This window comes from Neoarius graeffei, chromosome 11 (genome assembly GCF_027579695.1).
Source record: "Neoarius graeffei isolate fNeoGra1 chromosome 11, fNeoGra1.pri, whole genome shotgun sequence".
NCBI lineage: Eukaryota > Metazoa > Chordata > Actinopteri > Siluriformes > Ariidae > Neoarius > Neoarius graeffei.
In genome coordinates, this window is record NC_083579.1 from 69245083 (window position 1) to 69263494 (window position 18412).

The 18412-nt window shown below is 41.3% G+C and overlaps 1 protein-coding gene across 2 annotated transcripts in view; it reads left to right on the forward strand.

The window, feature by feature from the left end:
• LOC132894602 (latent-transforming growth factor beta-binding protein 2-like) overlaps nucleotides 1-18412 on the forward strand; it is a 316258-nt gene that overhangs the window by 248322 nt on the left and 49524 nt on the right. The window contains exons 24-25 of one of the 2 annotated variants that reach the window (XM_060934665.1): nucleotides 15224-15349; nucleotides 18209-18325. In XM_060934665.1, the coding sequence (XP_060790648.1) occupies nucleotides 15224-15349; nucleotides 18209-18325 (243 nt within the window). The remainder of the gene's footprint in view (nucleotides 1-15223; nucleotides 15350-18208; nucleotides 18326-18412) is intronic. The other variant, XM_060934666.1, reaches the window with a different exon arrangement.

The following is an 18412-nucleotide window of genomic DNA, read 5'->3' on the forward strand; positions in this document are numbered from 1 at the left end:
GTCACAAAAGCTACAATGTTAACATTACCAAAGACAGAAATGTGAATTCACAAAATGAATGCATGCTGTGTCATCATGGTGGTTTTATGTTAAGCTAGCCGGTCAGTGACGCTCCTGACATGCTAGCAAACTCTTTTCAAACTCTAAGTCATACTGGGTAGCTAATGTTACGAGAAAATAAAGATTTCTACATTGTTTATTTGGCAAGATTATGCTAAACATATTTCTGAAAGGACTTCAGATAAGTTAATATTATTCATGTTAGCATAACTCTGTTTTTACATGCTAACTAACAGTGTCCAAGTTAACTAGCTATGTGTTCACGTTAGCCGTGGACAAGGCGATGGCGACTTGGTGGGCAAATCCATAGAAAGTCATTTGACTAACCAGACTGCATAGCTATTGCCAAGGGCGCAGATGGCACGGGGGACGGGGGGACATGTCCCCCCCCAGATTTATAGTGACCCCCATCTGTCCCCCACCCACCCACCGTCCCTAAGTAAGGCGCCACACATAGGTAGAAAAAGTGAGGATTAATGTTCCGTTAGTTAGACTAACTTACACTGCAGCACAAAGTTGAAATGGCAGCAGCAGTAGCCTTGTCTGTGATCAATCCACATTTTCCCCTTCTTGAATCGGTGTAGGCTGGAGCAGATCCTTGCAGAGTTGGGAAAGCAAGGTGTTCATTTTCCACGTGATTCTGGGTTAATAACACTGCACAGCTCGTCCATTTGATAGCAACGGTGTTTCTGCTGCGACTAATGGTGCGTTCAGTTGTACTCGTAAGTTGGAAGTTTGAAGTCGGAAAAGCATTGAAATCTAACATCTACCAGCATAAACGTTGGGGTTTTCGTTTCATTTCATTAACTGTCCATTTTTTTCGAATTCCATGTTCCATGATGTCCCAGTTTTTAAACTGGGAAGCGCTCAGTTCTGAGGTTATGTTGTTCGGAGCTCCAAGTTCCGACTTCCAATGTAAATGTAACGCACCATCTCGACCCCGGGGTCCTAAGGGGAGCTGGGGACTTTGCCTGTCATGGTAACCATAGTGATCATAAACGACTGTCTAATGACCGAGCTGGTGATCTTTCTGCCACATTAAGCCAGAGAAGAGGGGAAAAAAAATCACAGCATTTATTTCAAGAACCAAAAGATGTAAATATCCTCTGCCTGTTGCCTTTCCCAGATGTGACAAATACTTGTTTTGTAATGTTGAGTAGCTAGTCTGATAATAATAAGAAGGAATTTGGACTTACCTGAAGTAGGCTAAATGTAAAATAACAGCATTCTAGGCTGTAGGTGAATATCTTTTAATGTTGTTATTTTTATGTATAATGTTATTTTAGTAAGCAGCAACTGTTAACTGAAATTATGAGATTCAAGATGTTAACATTGTCCTCCTGGCCTGCAGGCAATCCCTGGTGGGGTCAACAACGAAAAAACAAAAAACAATTACAGCGTTTTTTTAAAAACTGAGCAATGTTGACCAGGTAGGCCTTTGTCTACCAATGTTCATTCAGTTAGAAAACTCACAATTCGAATGTATATTGAAGCTTCAGTATACACACACACACACACACACACATATAGGCATTTACGGGCGGCACGGTGGTGTAGTGGTTAGCGCTGTCGCCTCACAGCAAGAAGGTCCTGGGTTCGAGCCCCGGGGCCGGCGAGGGCCCTTCTGTGCGGAGTTTGCATGTTCTCCCCGTGGGTTTCCTCCGGGTGCTCCGGTTTCCCCCACAGTCCAAAGACATGCAGGTTAGGTTAACTGGTGACTCTAAATTGACCGTAGGTGTGAATGTGAGTGTGAATGGTTGTCTGTGTCTATGTGTCAGCCCTGTGATGACCTGGCGACTTGTCCAGGGTGTACCCCGCCTTTCGCCCGTAGTCAGCTGGGATAGGCTCCAGCTTGCCTGCGACCCTGTAGAAGGATAAAGCGGCTAGAGATAATGAGATGAGATGAGATATGCATTTACACAAAATGGAATCATTTGCTGACAGCTCAGTCCCCCCCAGTTCAAAAATCCTATCTGCGCCCCTGGCTATTGCAACATTATCGCTAGCTCTAAAAGCATCGGCAACTTTATTGCAAGCTTTCTCTTGGAATAAAGCATTTACTGTACATACTTCAATATGCTTCTGCAGGTCGGACGGCAAGTTTTTGGAGGCTGTGATGTGGTTCGTTTTAGGCAAACAAAGCAAACATTTAAAATGAAACAAGTGTTTAATCCTTGCAGAAAACTGAAACATGGGTTCATCGGCCATGGGTGCGTACATTCTCCAGAAGAACCGCCTCCTTCCATTCTGCCATCAACTGATCGCGTTCAAATAACGCTGCTGAGAAATAATTGAGCTTGATTTTATACAGCCTATGGACGTGACGTGACCCTAGTGATTACTGATAGACTGTCTCGATGTCACCTGAGAAAACCAATCACGTTTTAGAAAAGAAAAGAAAAAAACATCAACTTTCAAAGCTGCTTCATAGTAACGAGTAATGAGGACCTTGATAGAAATGTAGTGGAGTGAAAAGTACGATGTTTGTCTTTCAAATGTAGTGAAGTTAAAGTCATAAGTTTCCAAAAAAAAAATACTCAAGTAAAGTACAGATACTCAAAAAATGTACTTAAGTACAGTACTCAAGTAAATGTACTTCGTTACCGTCCACCTCTGGTTAGCTCTGTGATAAATTGACACCTGTCCAGGGTGTACCCCGTCTCTTACCCAAAGTCAGCTGGAATTGGCTGCAGCTCACCCAAGACTCACAATGGATAAGCAGTATAGACAATGAATGAATGACTGATTGAATGGTATATTTTGATAACTACTCCAGTGAAAAAGCACTCTTTCTGCATAACTTCCACGTTGGCCTTCACTGCCACTGCACGGACTGCTGGGAAGCCAACCAGGACGTAAACGCACACTGTAAAAAATTGGAAACTGAATTTGAGGAGAAAATGACTGAATACTAATGAAATTATCTTGCTGCATGGACAGATATTTTTACTTGATAAGACATCTTAGAATAAATTGGTTGCAATCTAGAACTAGATTTAATAATCTCAGAATTGGTGTCTTGTATTCTTCTAATCGGAAATGCTGGATCCTTTCAACTATTTTCAAGATATTTTCACTTGCTAAGATATTTTTTGCAGTGCAGAACTATGCAGCATCAATAGGCATCAATATTTTCTGGATAAATCATACATTACAGTGTAAAACCGTTTGTATACTGTATGCAGTAAAAGGATGTGTAGTCTGCATTCCACTAAGAATATGCTGGCACCCAAATTAAGCACCAAAGAGCAGATTTATGACCGTGAATGTGAGTTTAACACATGGACTCACACTTGCCTTTTTATCATGCTTTATCGCTGGACCTAAGCGTGGACAATGCAGGATTTGTCAGAGCTGTGCTATATTCAGGAATCACATCACCGTTGAGCTTTTGGAGGCTGTTCTGTTTTGGCAGGGTCCAGGGAATTTATGTACCGAAAAGTTTAATTGACCTTGAAAATGATGGCCAACTCTGACTGTGAAACCAAATATCCATCTCAAATGAGATTACAACTGAACGAAAAACAATGTGATCCTGAAAATCACTCTCAGAAAAAAATAGTCTCAGACGAAAATAATACTAAAACTGCACTTTAACCTACTGCTGGGATGGTACCATTAAAGTACCTCTTTTTTTTTTTTTTTTTAGTATTTTACCTTCAATGTGTATCTTTCACCTGGAAATATTTAACCTTAAGGCAAACGGCTCTAGCACTCTGATATTCCACTGCAGAATATTGCTCACCAGTCTGGGCAAGGGCATGCCATGCACACAAAGTGGACTCAGAACTGAACAAGTCATGCAGGACAATCACTGGGACACTGAAACCTACACCAACATCAGCATTATATAGACTCGCTAGGATACCACCACCAAGCATTTGACGTGAAACCATCATGAAAGTCGAGATATACAAACAAACCAATGACCCAAGACGCCCTCTCTACAGTCACCAGAAAGTGAAACCGTGATTAAGATCAATCACGCAGAAGCTTTATGACGGTTGAGGGCTTGGATAAAGCACAGGCAGTGGCTTACATATTGGACAGGTGGGGACAGACTGAACAACACCCCCACAACAAAGCCCTGCCAAGTCCAAGTGAAATGCTACCCAGTGGGTCAGTCCTAGAAAGAAAGGAGTGGGTGACCTTGAATAGGGCAGGAGCGGGGAAGACTGGGGACTCCCTCCACAGATGAAGTTTCTCCACAGACGCTGGGTGCCCTCCCTTGCAGTGTAACTCCTCAGACCATGCATCACATCCTCCATGATTGCCCTCAGAGACCTACATGTTCAAAAGAGGACCTTCAATCTTGCAACAGTACTGCCATTGCATGGATTAGACATTGATGTGACAAGATATGATGATGACCTGGAAATTTGGATATAGTGAAGCCTTAAAAATAATTTAAAGTACATAAATAAACTGTAAGGGTGGCACCGTGGTGTAGTGTCGCCTTACAGCAAGCAGGTTCTGGGTTCAAGCCCAGTGGCCGACGGGGTCCTTTCTGTGTGGAGTTTGCATGGGTTTCCTCCGGGTGCTCCGTTTTCCCCCACAGTCCAAAGACATGCAGGTTAGGCTAATTTGTGGCTCTAAATTGACCGTAGGTGTGAATGTGAGTGTGAATGGTTGTTTGTCTCAGCCCTGCGATGATCTGGTGACTTGTCCAGGGTGTACCCCGCCTCTCACCCATAGTCAGCTGGGATAGACTCCAGCTTGCCCATGACCCTGCACAGGATAAGCGGGTATGGATAATGGATGGATGGAAATAAACTGTAATTAGAGCTTAGGGGAAAGATTCCACAACATGCACTTTTCTAAGTAAAAGATACATATAAAATGCACAAAAGGTACTTTTGAGGATACCACCCCCCAACAACAACGAAAGATATAGGTCAATAACTTTTTTTAATTAATTAATTCATCTCATTCTCATTATCTCTAGCCGCTTTATCCTTCTACAGGGTCGCAGGCAAGCTGGAGCCTATCCCAGCTGACTACGGGCGAAAGGCAGGGTACACCCTGGACAAGTCGCCAGGTCATCACAGGGCTGACACATAGACACAGACAACCATTCACACTCACATTCACACCTACGGTCAATTTAGAGTCACCAGTTAACCTAACCTGCATGTCTTTGGACTGTGGGGGAAACCGGAGCACCCGGAGGAAACCCACGCGTACACGGGGAGAACATGCAAACTCCACACAGAAAGGCCCTCGCCGGCCCCGGGGCTCGAACCCGGGACCTTCTTGCTGTGAGGCGACAGCGCTAACCACTACACCACCGTGCCGCCCACTAATTAATTAATGTCACTAAATACACTATATTTAATATACCAAATGCCATACAGACATCCTAACTTCAGAATATCTTTGAATTATTCAACAGAATTATTCGTTGACTGCATATTTGTATTGCAGAATAACGTCTATCCAGATGTGTACTGAAACGTGTCTCTTAGCTGAATATTTCCCGTACGTCTTTGGTTTATGCTGCCTTTTGCCAAAAGATTTAGAATAATATTCCATTAAATTCAATCTCTGTTTACACAGTTGCACAACAAAGACTAATCTTCATCATATAATGGTTCTCTTATAATGGTCATAAATTGTGTGTGTTATGTTAGAAATATAATTATTTAAGCTACATTATGCAACTCCATGCACATGGGCTGATTTGCTAGGCCAGATACTGGATGCTTATTTTCTTACTATGAGCCATTAGGTGGTCCGGTAAATCAGCTGTGGATATTGATTATAATTTGATCAGAGGTCACAAAAGTCCATACATTATTTAGCTAAGTAGAAGTACACTTACTTGTGTAAAAATACTCTGGTAAAAGTAGAAACACTAATTTAACTTCTTGACTCAAGTATAAGTACAAAAGTACAGGCTCTGAAATGTACTAAAAGTACAGTGCCTTGCAAAAGTATTCATCCCCCTTGGTGTTTGTCCCGTTTTGTCGCATTCCAAGCTGGAATTAAAATGGATTTTTGGAGGGTTAGCACCATTTGATTTACACAACATGCCGACCACTTTAAAGGTGCACATTGTTTTTTTTTTTTTATTGTGACACAAACAATAATTAAGATGAAAAAAACAAAAATCTGGAGTGTGCATAAGTATTCACCCCCCTTCGTATGAAACCTCTAAATAAGAGCTGGTCCAACCAATTCACTTCATAAGTCACATAATTAGTTGATTAAGATCCACCTGTGTGCAATCAAAGTGTCACATGATCTGTCACATGATGTCTGTATAAATCAACCTGTTCTGGAAGGACCCTGACTCTGCTACATTAGTAAGCAAGCAACATGAAAACCAAGGAGCACTCCAAACAGGTCAGAGACAAAGTTGTGGAGAAGTATAGATCAGGGTTGGGTTATAAAAAATATCCCAAACTTTGAATATCCCACGGAGCACCATTATAGCAAAATGGAAAGAATATGGCACCACTACAAACCTGACAAGAGAAGGCCACCCACCAAAACTCACAGACCGGACAAGGAGGGCATTAATCAGAGATGCAACAAAGACACTAAAGATAACACTGAAGGAGCTGCAAAGATCCACAGCAGAGATGGGAGTATCTGTCCATAGGACCACTTTAAGCTGTACACTCCATAGAGCCGGGCTTTATGGAAGAGTGGCCAGAAAAAAAAGTCATTGCTTACAAAATCACATTTGGAGTTTGCCCAACAGCATGTGGCAGACTCCCCAAACACATGGAAAAAGATTCTCTGGTCAAATGAGACTAAAATAGAACTTTTTGGCCATCATGGGAAATGCCATGTGTGGCACAAACCCAACACCCTGAGAACACCATCCCTACAATGAAGCATGGTGGTGGCAGCATCATGCTGTGGGGATATTTTTCATCTGCAGGGACAGGAAAGCTGGTCAGGACTGAAGGAAAGATGGATGGCACTAAATACAGGGCAATTCTGGAGGAAAACGTGTTTGAGTCAGCCAGAGGTTTGAGACTGGGACGAAGGTTCACGTTTCAGCAGGACAATGACCCTAAACATACTGCTAAAGCTACACTGGGAAAACATTTAAATGTCTTGGAATTGCCTAATCAAAGCCCAGACCTCAATCTAATTGAGAATCTATGGTATAACTTGAAGATTGCTGTACACCAACACAACCCATCTAATTTGAAGGAGTTGGAGCAGTTTTGCCTTGAGGAATGGGCAAAAATCCCAGTAGCTAGATATGCTAAGCTAATAGAGACATACCCCAAGAGACTTGCAACTGTAATTGTAGCAAAAGGTGGCTCTATAAAGTATTGAATTTGGGGGGAATACTTATGCACACTCCAGATTTTTGTTTTTTCATCTTAATTATTGTTTGTGTCACAATAAAACAACAATGTGCACCTCTAAAGTGGTCGGCATGTTGTGTAAATCAAATGGTGCTAACCCCCCAAAAATCCATTTTAATTCCAGCTTGTAATGCAACAAAACAGGACAAACACCAAGGGGGATGAATACTTTTGCAAGGCACTGTATAAACATAGAATATAGCCCATTGAGGGACATTTCTACTGACTGTTTCTGTGCAAAGCTAACTGAAACTCACACACAGCGCTGGCAGTTTCCCGACGTAACGCGAGCAGAGTTTTTTTTTCTCTGTTGTACCAACTTCAACCTGCCGTTCCTCCCAAAGCACTGAACAGATCTTAACAACATAAATTTCTTTGGAAAGCAGATATTATAAGCTTTTTAATGATAGTATTCAAAATAGAAAATATTCAAAAGGTAAGCAATGACAGATTTGGAAACTCAGATGAGCGTCTGCATGGACAATTTTCACAGCACGGCCAGCGAGCGTCTGATACGCCTATAAATATATAATCTAAGCTAATTACCCTGGACATATCATAAAATAAGCTTTAAGACAAGTCTTAGTTGTTTAATGTAGTCCATGATTTTGTCAGATAAACTATTTCAGTGTTATTTTAACCTTTTTTACACACCATTACACATTTTCTGTTTATTCTAGTGCTAGTGCTCTGCTGTTATAGAATCCGCTCCAGAATTTATGATTATGTGACATTTATAAAAATGAAGAACAATAATTATATCAGATTATGAAATTAATATATTACAACATACAATGAGCTGTGGCGGCACGGTGGTGTAGTGGTTAGCGCTGTCGCCTCACAGCAAGAAGGTCCGGGTTCGAGCCCCGTGGCCGGCGAGGGCCTTTCTGTGTGGAGTTTGCATGTTCTCCCCGTGTCCGCGTGGGTTTCCTCCGGGTGCTCCGGTTTCCCCCACAGTCCAAAGACATGCAGGTTAGGTTACCTGGTGACTCTAAATTGACCGTAGGTGTGAGTGTGAATGGTTGTCTGTGTCTATGTGTCAGCCCTGTGATGACCTGGCGACTTGTCCAGGGTGTACCCCGCCTTTCGCCCGTAGTCAGCCGGGATAGGCTCCAGCTTGCCTGCGACCCTGTAGAACAGGATAAAGTGGCTAGAGATAATGAGATGAGATGAGACAATGAGCTGTGTTTTTGGTGTAAACGTGGTTTTCTTAAATAGTGCATTTTTTTTTCTGTAAAACACTGGTCTCAAAATTGTTAGAACCCCTACAGTTAATATTTTGTGAAGCCTTATGTGAAGAGCATAACACCACTGACCCTCTTCCTGCAATGTCTGATATGGTAGGAGATCCTTATAGAGATTTAGAAATGCATTTGGGAATTATCTTGTTAAAAGACATTTTCCATGGACAAGACCCCTCCTCCTGGCAGAGGCAACCAGAATTAAAGAGCCCTTCAATCTTCATAACTTCTTGGACCACTATCTGCAAAGCATCACTGATTCACCATCATATATTACAGTGGTTTTGGGGGCTCTTTCTTGAAGGCCAAACATGCCATGATGAAACATTTTAATTAAGGGTCTGGGCGACTGATGAGACGGTTGAGAGTTCAAATCCTGACACTGCCTAATTTGCCATTCTAGGGTCCTTTAGCAAAGTTCTTAACCCAAAACAAACTGTATTAACCTGTCTTTATTGTAAGTCCATCCATCCATTATCTGTAGCCGCTTATCCTGTTCTACAGGGTCGCAGGCAAGCTGGAGCCTATCCCAGCTGACTATGGGCGAGAGGCGGGGTACACCCTGGACAAGTTGCCAGGTCATCGCAGGGCTGACACATAGACACAGACAACCATTCACACTCACATTCACACCTACGCTCAATTTAGAGTCACCAGTTAACCTAACCTGCATGTCTTTGGACTGTGGGGGAAACCGGAGCACCCGGCGGAAACCCACACGGACACGGTGAGAACATGCAAACTCTGCACAGAAAGGCCCTCGCCGGGCTCTGGGCTCGAACCCAGGACCTTCTTGCTGTGAGGCGACAGTGCTAACCACTACACCACCGTGCCGCCCCTTCATTGTAAGTCGCTTTGGATAAAAGTATCAGGCAAATGAATAAATGTAGCGATTCTTTGTATTTTAAATGTTGTTCTCAGGAAAGCCTTCTTCAGGAGTGATTAAGGGATTCGATGTGTGTTCAACTCTATATTTGTTCCCAAGAGTAACACAAATGTCCAAAGGCAGCAGTAACCTTTCTAAAAACTTCACTTTTTCTTTTGAAGGGTGCCAATAATTCTCAGATTGGTTGTGTAATAAATGAAGTCCATTCAATTTGTCATGTTGCAGATATTGATGAATGTGAGGACATGGCGGCTTGTCTGAACGGACAGTGTACAAACACAGCTGGCTCTTACCACTGTGGCTGCGCTCCAGGTTTTGCGCTACTAAACTCTTTCTGCGAAGGTACTCCATCAACAATTCATACAACATTTCAGTTCCGTCATACAGTTCAGTGTGTCTGTGAGTGTTTACAGGTCTTAGTGTGTCTCTGTATAGATGACTTGCAACCAGGTGATCAAAATGTGCTACGTCATGAGCGTCCGCCATGATGGCGGATATACAAAGCAACTAGGATGGCAGCCGCTGAAAGCGTGTCTGTAAACAATGCTGAATTTTCTCAGTATTATCATGATTTGAATGGTCAAGCAAAGATAGATACAGTGGTGTTTGAAAGTTTGTGAACCCTTTAGAATTTTCGATATTTCTGCATAAATATGACCTAAAACATCATCAGGTTTTCACACAAGTCCTAAAAGTAGATAAAGAGAACCCAGTTAAACAAATGAGACAAAAATATTATACTTGGTCATTTATTTATTGAGGAAAATGATCCAATAATGCATATCTGTGAGTGGCAAAAGTATGTGAACCTCTAGGATTAGCAGTTCATTTGAAGGTGAAATTAGATTCAGGTGTTTTCAATCAATGGGATGACAATCAGGTGTGAGTGGGCACCCTGTTTTATTTAAAGAACAGGGATCTATCAAAGTCTGATCTTCACAACACACGTTTGTGGAAGTGCATCATGGCACGAACAAAGGCGATTTCTGAGGACCTCAGAAAAAGCATTGTTGATGCTCATCAGGCTGGAAAAGGTTACAAAACCATCTCTAAAGAGTTTGGACTCCACCAATCCACAGTCAGACAGATTGTGTACAAATGGAGGAAATTCAAGACCATTGTTACCCTCCCCAGGAGTGGTCGACCAACAAAGAGCAAGGCGTGTAATAGTCGGCAAGGTCACAAAGGACCCCAGGGTAACTTCTAAGCAACTGAAGGCCTCTCTCACATTGGATAATGTTAGTGTTCATGAGTCCACCATCAGGAGAACACTGAACAACAATGGTGTGCATGGCAGGGTTGCAAGGAGAAAGCCACTGCTCTCCAAAAAGAACATTGCTGCTCGTCTGCAGTTTGCTAAAGATCACGTGGACATGCCAGAAGGCTATTGGAAAAATGTTTTGTGGACGGATGAGACCAAAATAGAACTTTTTGGTTTAAATGAGAAGTGTTATGTTTGGAGAAAGGAAAACACTGCATTCCAGCATAAGAACCTTATCCCATCTGTGAAACATGGTGGTGGTAGTATCATGGTTTGGGCCTGTTTTGCTGCATCTAGGCCAGGACGGCTTGTCATCATTGATGGAACAATGAATTCTGAATTATACCAGCGAATTCTAAAGGAAAATGTCAGGACATCTGTCCATGAAGTGAATCTCAAGAGAAGGTGGGTCATGCAGCAAGACAACGACCCTAAGCACACAAGTCGTTCTACCAAAGAATGGTTAAAGAAGAATAAAGTTAATGTTTTGGAATGGCCAAGTCAAAGTCCTGACCTTAATCCAATCAAAATGTTGTGGAAGGACCTGAAGCGAGCAGTTCATGTGAGGAAACCCACCAACATCCCAGAGTTGAAGCTGTTCTGTACGGAGGAATGGGCTAAAATTCCTCCAAGCTGGTGTTACAACAGTTACCGGAAACATTTAGTTGCAGTTATCGCTGCACAAGGGGGTCACACCAGATACTGAAAACAAAGGTTCACATACTTTTGCCACTCACAGATACGTAATATTGGATCATTTTCCTCAATAAATAAATGACCAAGTGTCATATTTTTGTCTCATTTGTTTAACTGGGTTCTCTTTATCTACTTTTAGGACTTGTGTGAAAATCTGATGATGTTTTTGTTTGTTTTGTCTGATGATGTTTCTATATTTCTATGCAGAAATATAGAAAATTCTAAAGGGTTCACAAACTTTCAAGCACCACTGTAATATAATATCATATAATATCTTATATAGAGGATATTACATGGTTGCACAAATATATGAAGTTTATCTTTAAGTGGTGAACATATTCATGAGTGAGTGACGCGAACAAGTGAAAACATTTTCAACCCAAGAAGATAAACTTCATATCTTCCCGCCACCGTGTAATGTTCTTTATATTATATGGACACATCTATAAATAAAAAAAAAAAATCCACAAGTTAATCGAAAGAATTTTAATTTTGAACCAGTTTGCTATTTTGACAGCGTGCGTCTAGTCAGCGGGAAAACACTGGGAGTGATGTCATCGGAGGGAAATATAAAAAAAAAAATGTCTCTCAGGTCCAGGATGTATTTTGTATGAAAAATGCAAGTTTTTCAACACGAAAAGATAAACTTCATATCTTCAAGCCAACATGTCTCGTCTCATCTCATCTCTCATCTCATTATCTGTAGCCGCTTTATCCTGTTCTACAGGGTCGCAGGCAAGCTGGAGCCTATCCCAGCTGTCTACGGGCGAAAGGCGGGGTACACCCTGGACAAGTCGCCAGGTCATCACAGGGCTGACACATAGACACAACCATTCACACTCACATTCACACCTACGGTCAATTTAGAGTCACCAGTTAACCTAACCTGCATGTCTTTGGACTGTGGGGGAAACCAGAGCACCCGGAGGAAACCCACGTGGACACGGGGAGAACATGCAAACTCCGCACAGAAGGGCCCTCGCCGGCCACGGGGCTCGAACCCGGACCTTCTTGCTGTGAGGCGACAGCGCTAACCACTACACCACCGTGCCGCCCAGATCGGAAAATATGAAACGATATTTTCAGAAGTTTTGATCATATTGATAACATTTTTGATGCATTTCGCCACCCGTAAGGAAGCCCACCTTGTCCCATCGCATAAATCACCCGTCATTGTCAATATGATCACTGTCCACCATGTCTTCACACGCTACGTCAGCTTGAGTTCAATGATTTAATAATGACTTCGCTTTCCAGAAAAGTAGGAAGGTGCCCTTGTAAGTTGACCCATGGCTGTCAAACTGAATGCGCAAAGCTGCGTGCCACTGCTGTTTGGGACATTACGTGTGTGAAAGGATGAAATGTTTCACATAGCCTAACATTTTGAGATTTATTTCTGAGAAGCAAGATATTTTTCTTTCTTTGTTATCGCTCTTTGTTTTCACAAGTTAAAAGTCACCTGGATTCCAAAATGAAAACGAACGGTTATATACTAAATGAATGTTCTTGTTCTGAATACTAAAGAAACTGTTGTAGGCCTCGGTTATGTTCTTGACATGTTGTTCATTGACTCACTCATTCAAAGGCTTCTTGAGGCTAAACTTTAGTGAACCAGACTTATTAACCGTGATGTCTGATGGATTTTTTCACCATGCAATTGCCTATTTCACCATTGCTTTTTCTCGATTAAATAGGTGTTGATGGATATAAAGTTTTATCGTTCGATAGTATTTCTAATTGTGCCACTGTCATTATTTAAGTTTCTGTGCCTAGTTAGACAGGCACGTCTGAGGGGGTGAATTTGCTGAGCGCAGTTGACAACAGGCGGGGGATGGGGCCTCGGGGGTGGGGCCTCGGGTGTGTGTCTGCCCGCCCAGGGCCTCGGCAAGGGTTAACACGGCCCTGGAGGAGTAGCGATTTTTGTAAATTGTGGACGGACCATGATGATGGAAGGATGACGGAAGGATGACAGATGGATGACGTGTGTTCGCATAAGCTCATCCGGCCTGGCCTATGACTGGATGAGCTAAATTTAAAAAAAAAAGATAATTCCCGTCAAATGCATTAAAACTAACGTATCAAGCCTGATTTGAAAATGCAAGGAGTAGACAGTACAGATATACATATATTTGAGTTAAAATGAAGGGAGTAGATGTAAAAAGATGTCAGAAAAATAAATACTCAGTTAGACTAAGGACACCTGAAAACTCGACATAAGTAGAGTAAGGAAGTATCCGTATTTCGTTATTTCCCACCTCTGAATCTGATGGACCATGTTAAGAATTATTGAGCAGCTTGTATTTTTATATCAATATATCATCTGTCATGACTGTAGATTAACACATCTGGCTCTTCTTTCCAGTTCATAAGCTCGCCCTCTGGGATTGGGCCTGGTCTTCAGTGTGATTTGTTTATCCATCTTACAGTATATGTAGATGTCATTTGTGATTTTTTTTTTTTGTTACTGTGTACAGACAGAACACAGTCTTGTAAGTAGAGAAAGAAAGACAGATAGACATACAGACAGTTGGACCAGCCTCTTGCTTCTCACGTGTGTATGTGCGCGTGTGCATGCATGCATTCATGTGTTATTTCTTTATGGGGACCAAATGTCCTCACAAGGTTAGGAAAATCTGACCTTTTTTTTGACGTTGAGTGGACATTTGGTTGGTTCACATGCAAACTGCAGCTCCAAAAAATTTGGTTACCAAGGTTCTCATCTCATCTCATTATCTCTAGCCGCTTTATCCTGTTCTACAGGGTCGCAGGCAAGCTGGAGCCTATCCCAGCTGACTACGGGCGAAAGGCGGGGTACACCCTGGACAAGTCGCCAGGTCATCACAGGGCTGACACATAGACACAGACAACCATTCACACTCACATTCACACCTACGGTCAATTTAGAGTCACCAGTTAACCTAACCTGCATGTCTTTGGACTGTGGGGGAAACCGGAGCACCCGGAGGAAACCCACGCGGACACGGGGAGAACGTGCAAACTCTGCACAGAAAGGCCCTCGCCGGCCACGGGGCTCGAACCCGGACCTTCTTGCTGTGAGGCGACAGCGCTAACCACTACACCACCGTGCCGCCGTTACCAAGGTTACGGTTCGATTATTTTTCAGCATAGCTACTTCAAACTAAATACCTTCATTAACAATTATTTAATTGGAAGGAAGGTCCTCACAAGAATAGTAAGATAAGTGTGTGTGTGTGTGTGTGTGTGTGTGTGTGTGTGTGTGAGAGACTTGGCGTGTGATCAGTACCAGGGAAAAGAATTTCCAGCTCTAATATAGCACCAGCCCTCCAAGTGTTTGTTGACAGAGCCATTATGAAATGCCTGTAATAGCTTGCCGCTTTGGATTGAGCTCTCCACCCTGCATACCTTATCTCTCGCCTCCTCCTCATCAGTCGCTCTGTCAGTGCAGTTTAATAATGCTGGAGCTCTATGTACAGACTAAAAGACTTGAGCTAATTCACTGTGGTATGCAGTCTGTTTTGTTGGGTTATCAGCACATCAGCAGGCCCTTTTTTTTCCCTGCGTCTGAAAGTGAATGGCTTGGAAACAGCGTGTGTTTTGATTGGAAAGTGAAGAGTATCTAAATGATGGTATCTAAATAAATCCTTGAATCCTTGAAGTGAATCCAGCAGAAAGCAGACTGAAGACCACCAAGGTTTCATTTTTTTTTTTAGTTTATCGCCAATCTGAGGACTCTCTCCCCCCTAACAGTTTTGTTGGCTTTATGTTTCAGATATTGATGAGTGCCAGTCTCCTGACATTTGCCCACTGGCTGCTTGTACAAACTCTGAGGGTTCGTATTCCTGCATAACCTGTGAATCCGGCTACAAGGTCTCCTCAGACCGGCGCACTTGTGAAGGTAGCGATGTATGTGTGTATTTGTGTTCATATTGAGAACTGCATAAGCAACTGTCTGAAATCTTTTAGAGCGAAATGTTTAATAAGTAAATATTAGGCATATCAGGTGAAAATACAAATTCAATCCAAATTGCTTGAAATTGCTGTCATTGAATTCAGAATTGAACGCAGAACAACATACTTTTTACAGAATTAAAATATGTTTATCCGTTCTTGAGATATTACAAATCAAAGATTGAAAAAGCGGCTTAATTTTTAGAAAACTGCTGTAATATATAGATTTAGGCACTGCCTAAAAGCGGAGTGCCCATCTGTTTCTGGGTTGTAGAATTTTCTGATATCGTAGCCAGTCTCTTTTGTTTTATTTCTTTACTGGCTAGCACTAGCCACTAGGCGGTGTGTATGATGTAATTACTAACACTGACCACTAGGCGGTGTGTATGAGTGGTAATTACTAACACTGACCACTAGGTAGTGTGTATGAGTGGTAATTACTAACACTGACCACTAGGTAGTGTGTATGAGTGGTGGTACACACACGTACACGGACAAACCACAAAAAATCGACTCGATGGGTTTACCATTTTTTCTTAGGTATGGTGCTCCGCTGGAGCGCCGCTAGTATTCTGTATGAGGATTACGTGGTCCAAAATGGGCCTCATTAACCAATGAGATCAAACGTTTTTTCTTAATAACTTTTTTTTCCAAGATATTCACATGGAAATTGGCAGCACATAGATGGCTGTATAATGAATACAAAGTTTTAAAGATTAATAAAACCCAATTATGCAAAATACTATTGAATTAAAATTAATTATGCTAATTTGGTAAAAACGTTAAATCAGTACACTCTCTTCTTCAAAGTTTCACCAAATGGCTTTCTTTGTGCAATATAAAGCTGATCTTAACTCTCATTTATACATCACAAAGACGGAGAAATCAATGTTAATGATAAAACATGCACAAATAAGCACTGAATCTCATTCACATCTACCGTTCTCTATCAAAATAAAAAAGGAATAAAAGATTATTTCTAATTCCCTCTTTGTGCTCTGTAGGCTTTTGTATTTCTAAGTAGGGCCTACTAGTGTTTACTGTATATGAAAGAATATAAATGATTATTTCAGTTAATATTCACAGCTTACCTGGGAACCTGGGAAAAAACTGTGCGATCCACATCCAATAAACAATTCCGTTTAATTGAATTGAAATTGACACGTGTTTCTGACTTCTGTTTTTTTAAAAAATATCATTCCGACCACTAAGATCTCGAAATTTTTCATCAAAACAAGTAGTTATATTCTAAAATAGTTATTTATTTAAATGAATCAGTTTGATTTGAAAAAATAAGTAGGTAAAGCTATGAAAACTCACTTCAAAGTCTCCTGTGAATCACAACATCAAAACTAGCAGACGGAAGATTTTGCTGAAGACTTCATCAGAAACAGTGAGAGTGAGAGAACATCCCTATAAAAGTAATCTGATTGATATTCATGAGTAATCCAGTCAGAAACCGATCAGGAGAAAGAGCGAGAGAGTGAGCCCGACTGCTTTACCGTGACTCAAAAAGAACAGCACCGGCAGTTTCCTGATGTAACGCGAGCAGAGTTTTTACTTACCAACTTCAACCTGCCGTTCCTCCCAAAGCACTGAACAGATCTTAATAACATAAATTTCTTTGGAAAGCAGATATTATAAGCTTTTTAATGATAGTATTCACAATAGAAAATATTCAAAAGGTAAGCAATGACAGATTTGGAAACTCAGATGAGCGTCTGCATGGACAATTTTCACAGCACGGCCAGCGAGCGTCTGATACACCTATAAATATATAATCTAAGCTAATTACCCTGGACATATCATAAAATAAGCTTTAAGACAAGTCTTAGTTGTTTAATGTAGTCCATGATTTTGTCAGATAAACTATTTCAGTGTTATTTTAACCTTTTTACACACCATTACACATTTCCTGTTTATTCTAGTGCTAGTGCTCTGCTGTTATAGAATCCGCTCCAGAATTTATGATTATGTGACATTTATAAAAATGAATAACAATAATTATATCAGATTATGAAATTAATATCATATTACATACAATGAGCTGTGTTTTTGGTGTAAACGTGGTTTTCTTAAATAGTGCATTTTTTTTTTCTGTAAAACACTGGTCTCAAAATTGTTAGAACCCCTACAGTTAATATTTTGTGAAGCCTTATGTGAAGAGCATAACACCACTGACCCTCTTCCTGCAATGTCTGATATGGTAGGAGATCCTTATAGAGATTTAGAAATGCTTTTGAGAATGATCTTGTTAAAAGACATTTTCCATGGACAAGACCCCTCCTCCTGGCAGAGGCAACCAGAATTAAAGAGCCCTTCAATCTTCATACCTTCTTGGACGACTAGCTGCAAAGCATCACTGATTCACCATCATATATTACAGTGGTTTTGGGGGCTCTTTCTTGAAGGCCAAACATGCCATGATGAAACATTTTGATCACACGCCATAATGAAACATTTTAATTAAGGGTCTGGGCGACTGATGAGAAGGTTAAGGATCCTTAACACGAAACAAACTATATTATCCTGTCTTCATTGTAAGTCGCTTTGGATAAAAGTATCAGCCAAATGAATAAATGTAGCGATTCTTTGTATTTTAAATGTTGTTCTCAGGAAAGCCTTCTTCAGGAGTGATGAAGGGATTCGATGTGTGTTCGACTCTATATTTGTTCCCAAGAGTAACACAAATGTTCAAAGGCAGCAGTAACCTTTCTAAAAACTTCACTTTTTCTTTTGAAGGGTGCCAATAATTCTCAGATTGGTTGTGTAATAAATGAAGTCCATTCAATTTATCATGTTGCAGATATTGATGAATGTGAGGACATGGCGGCTTGTCTGAACGGACAGTGTACAAACACAGCTGGCTCTTACCACTGTGGCTGCGCTCCAGGTTTTGAGCTACTAAACTCTTTCTGCGAAGGTACTCCATCAACAATTCATACAACATTTCAGTTCCGTCATACAGTTCAGTGTGTCTGTGAGTGTTTACAGGTCTTAGTGTGTCTCT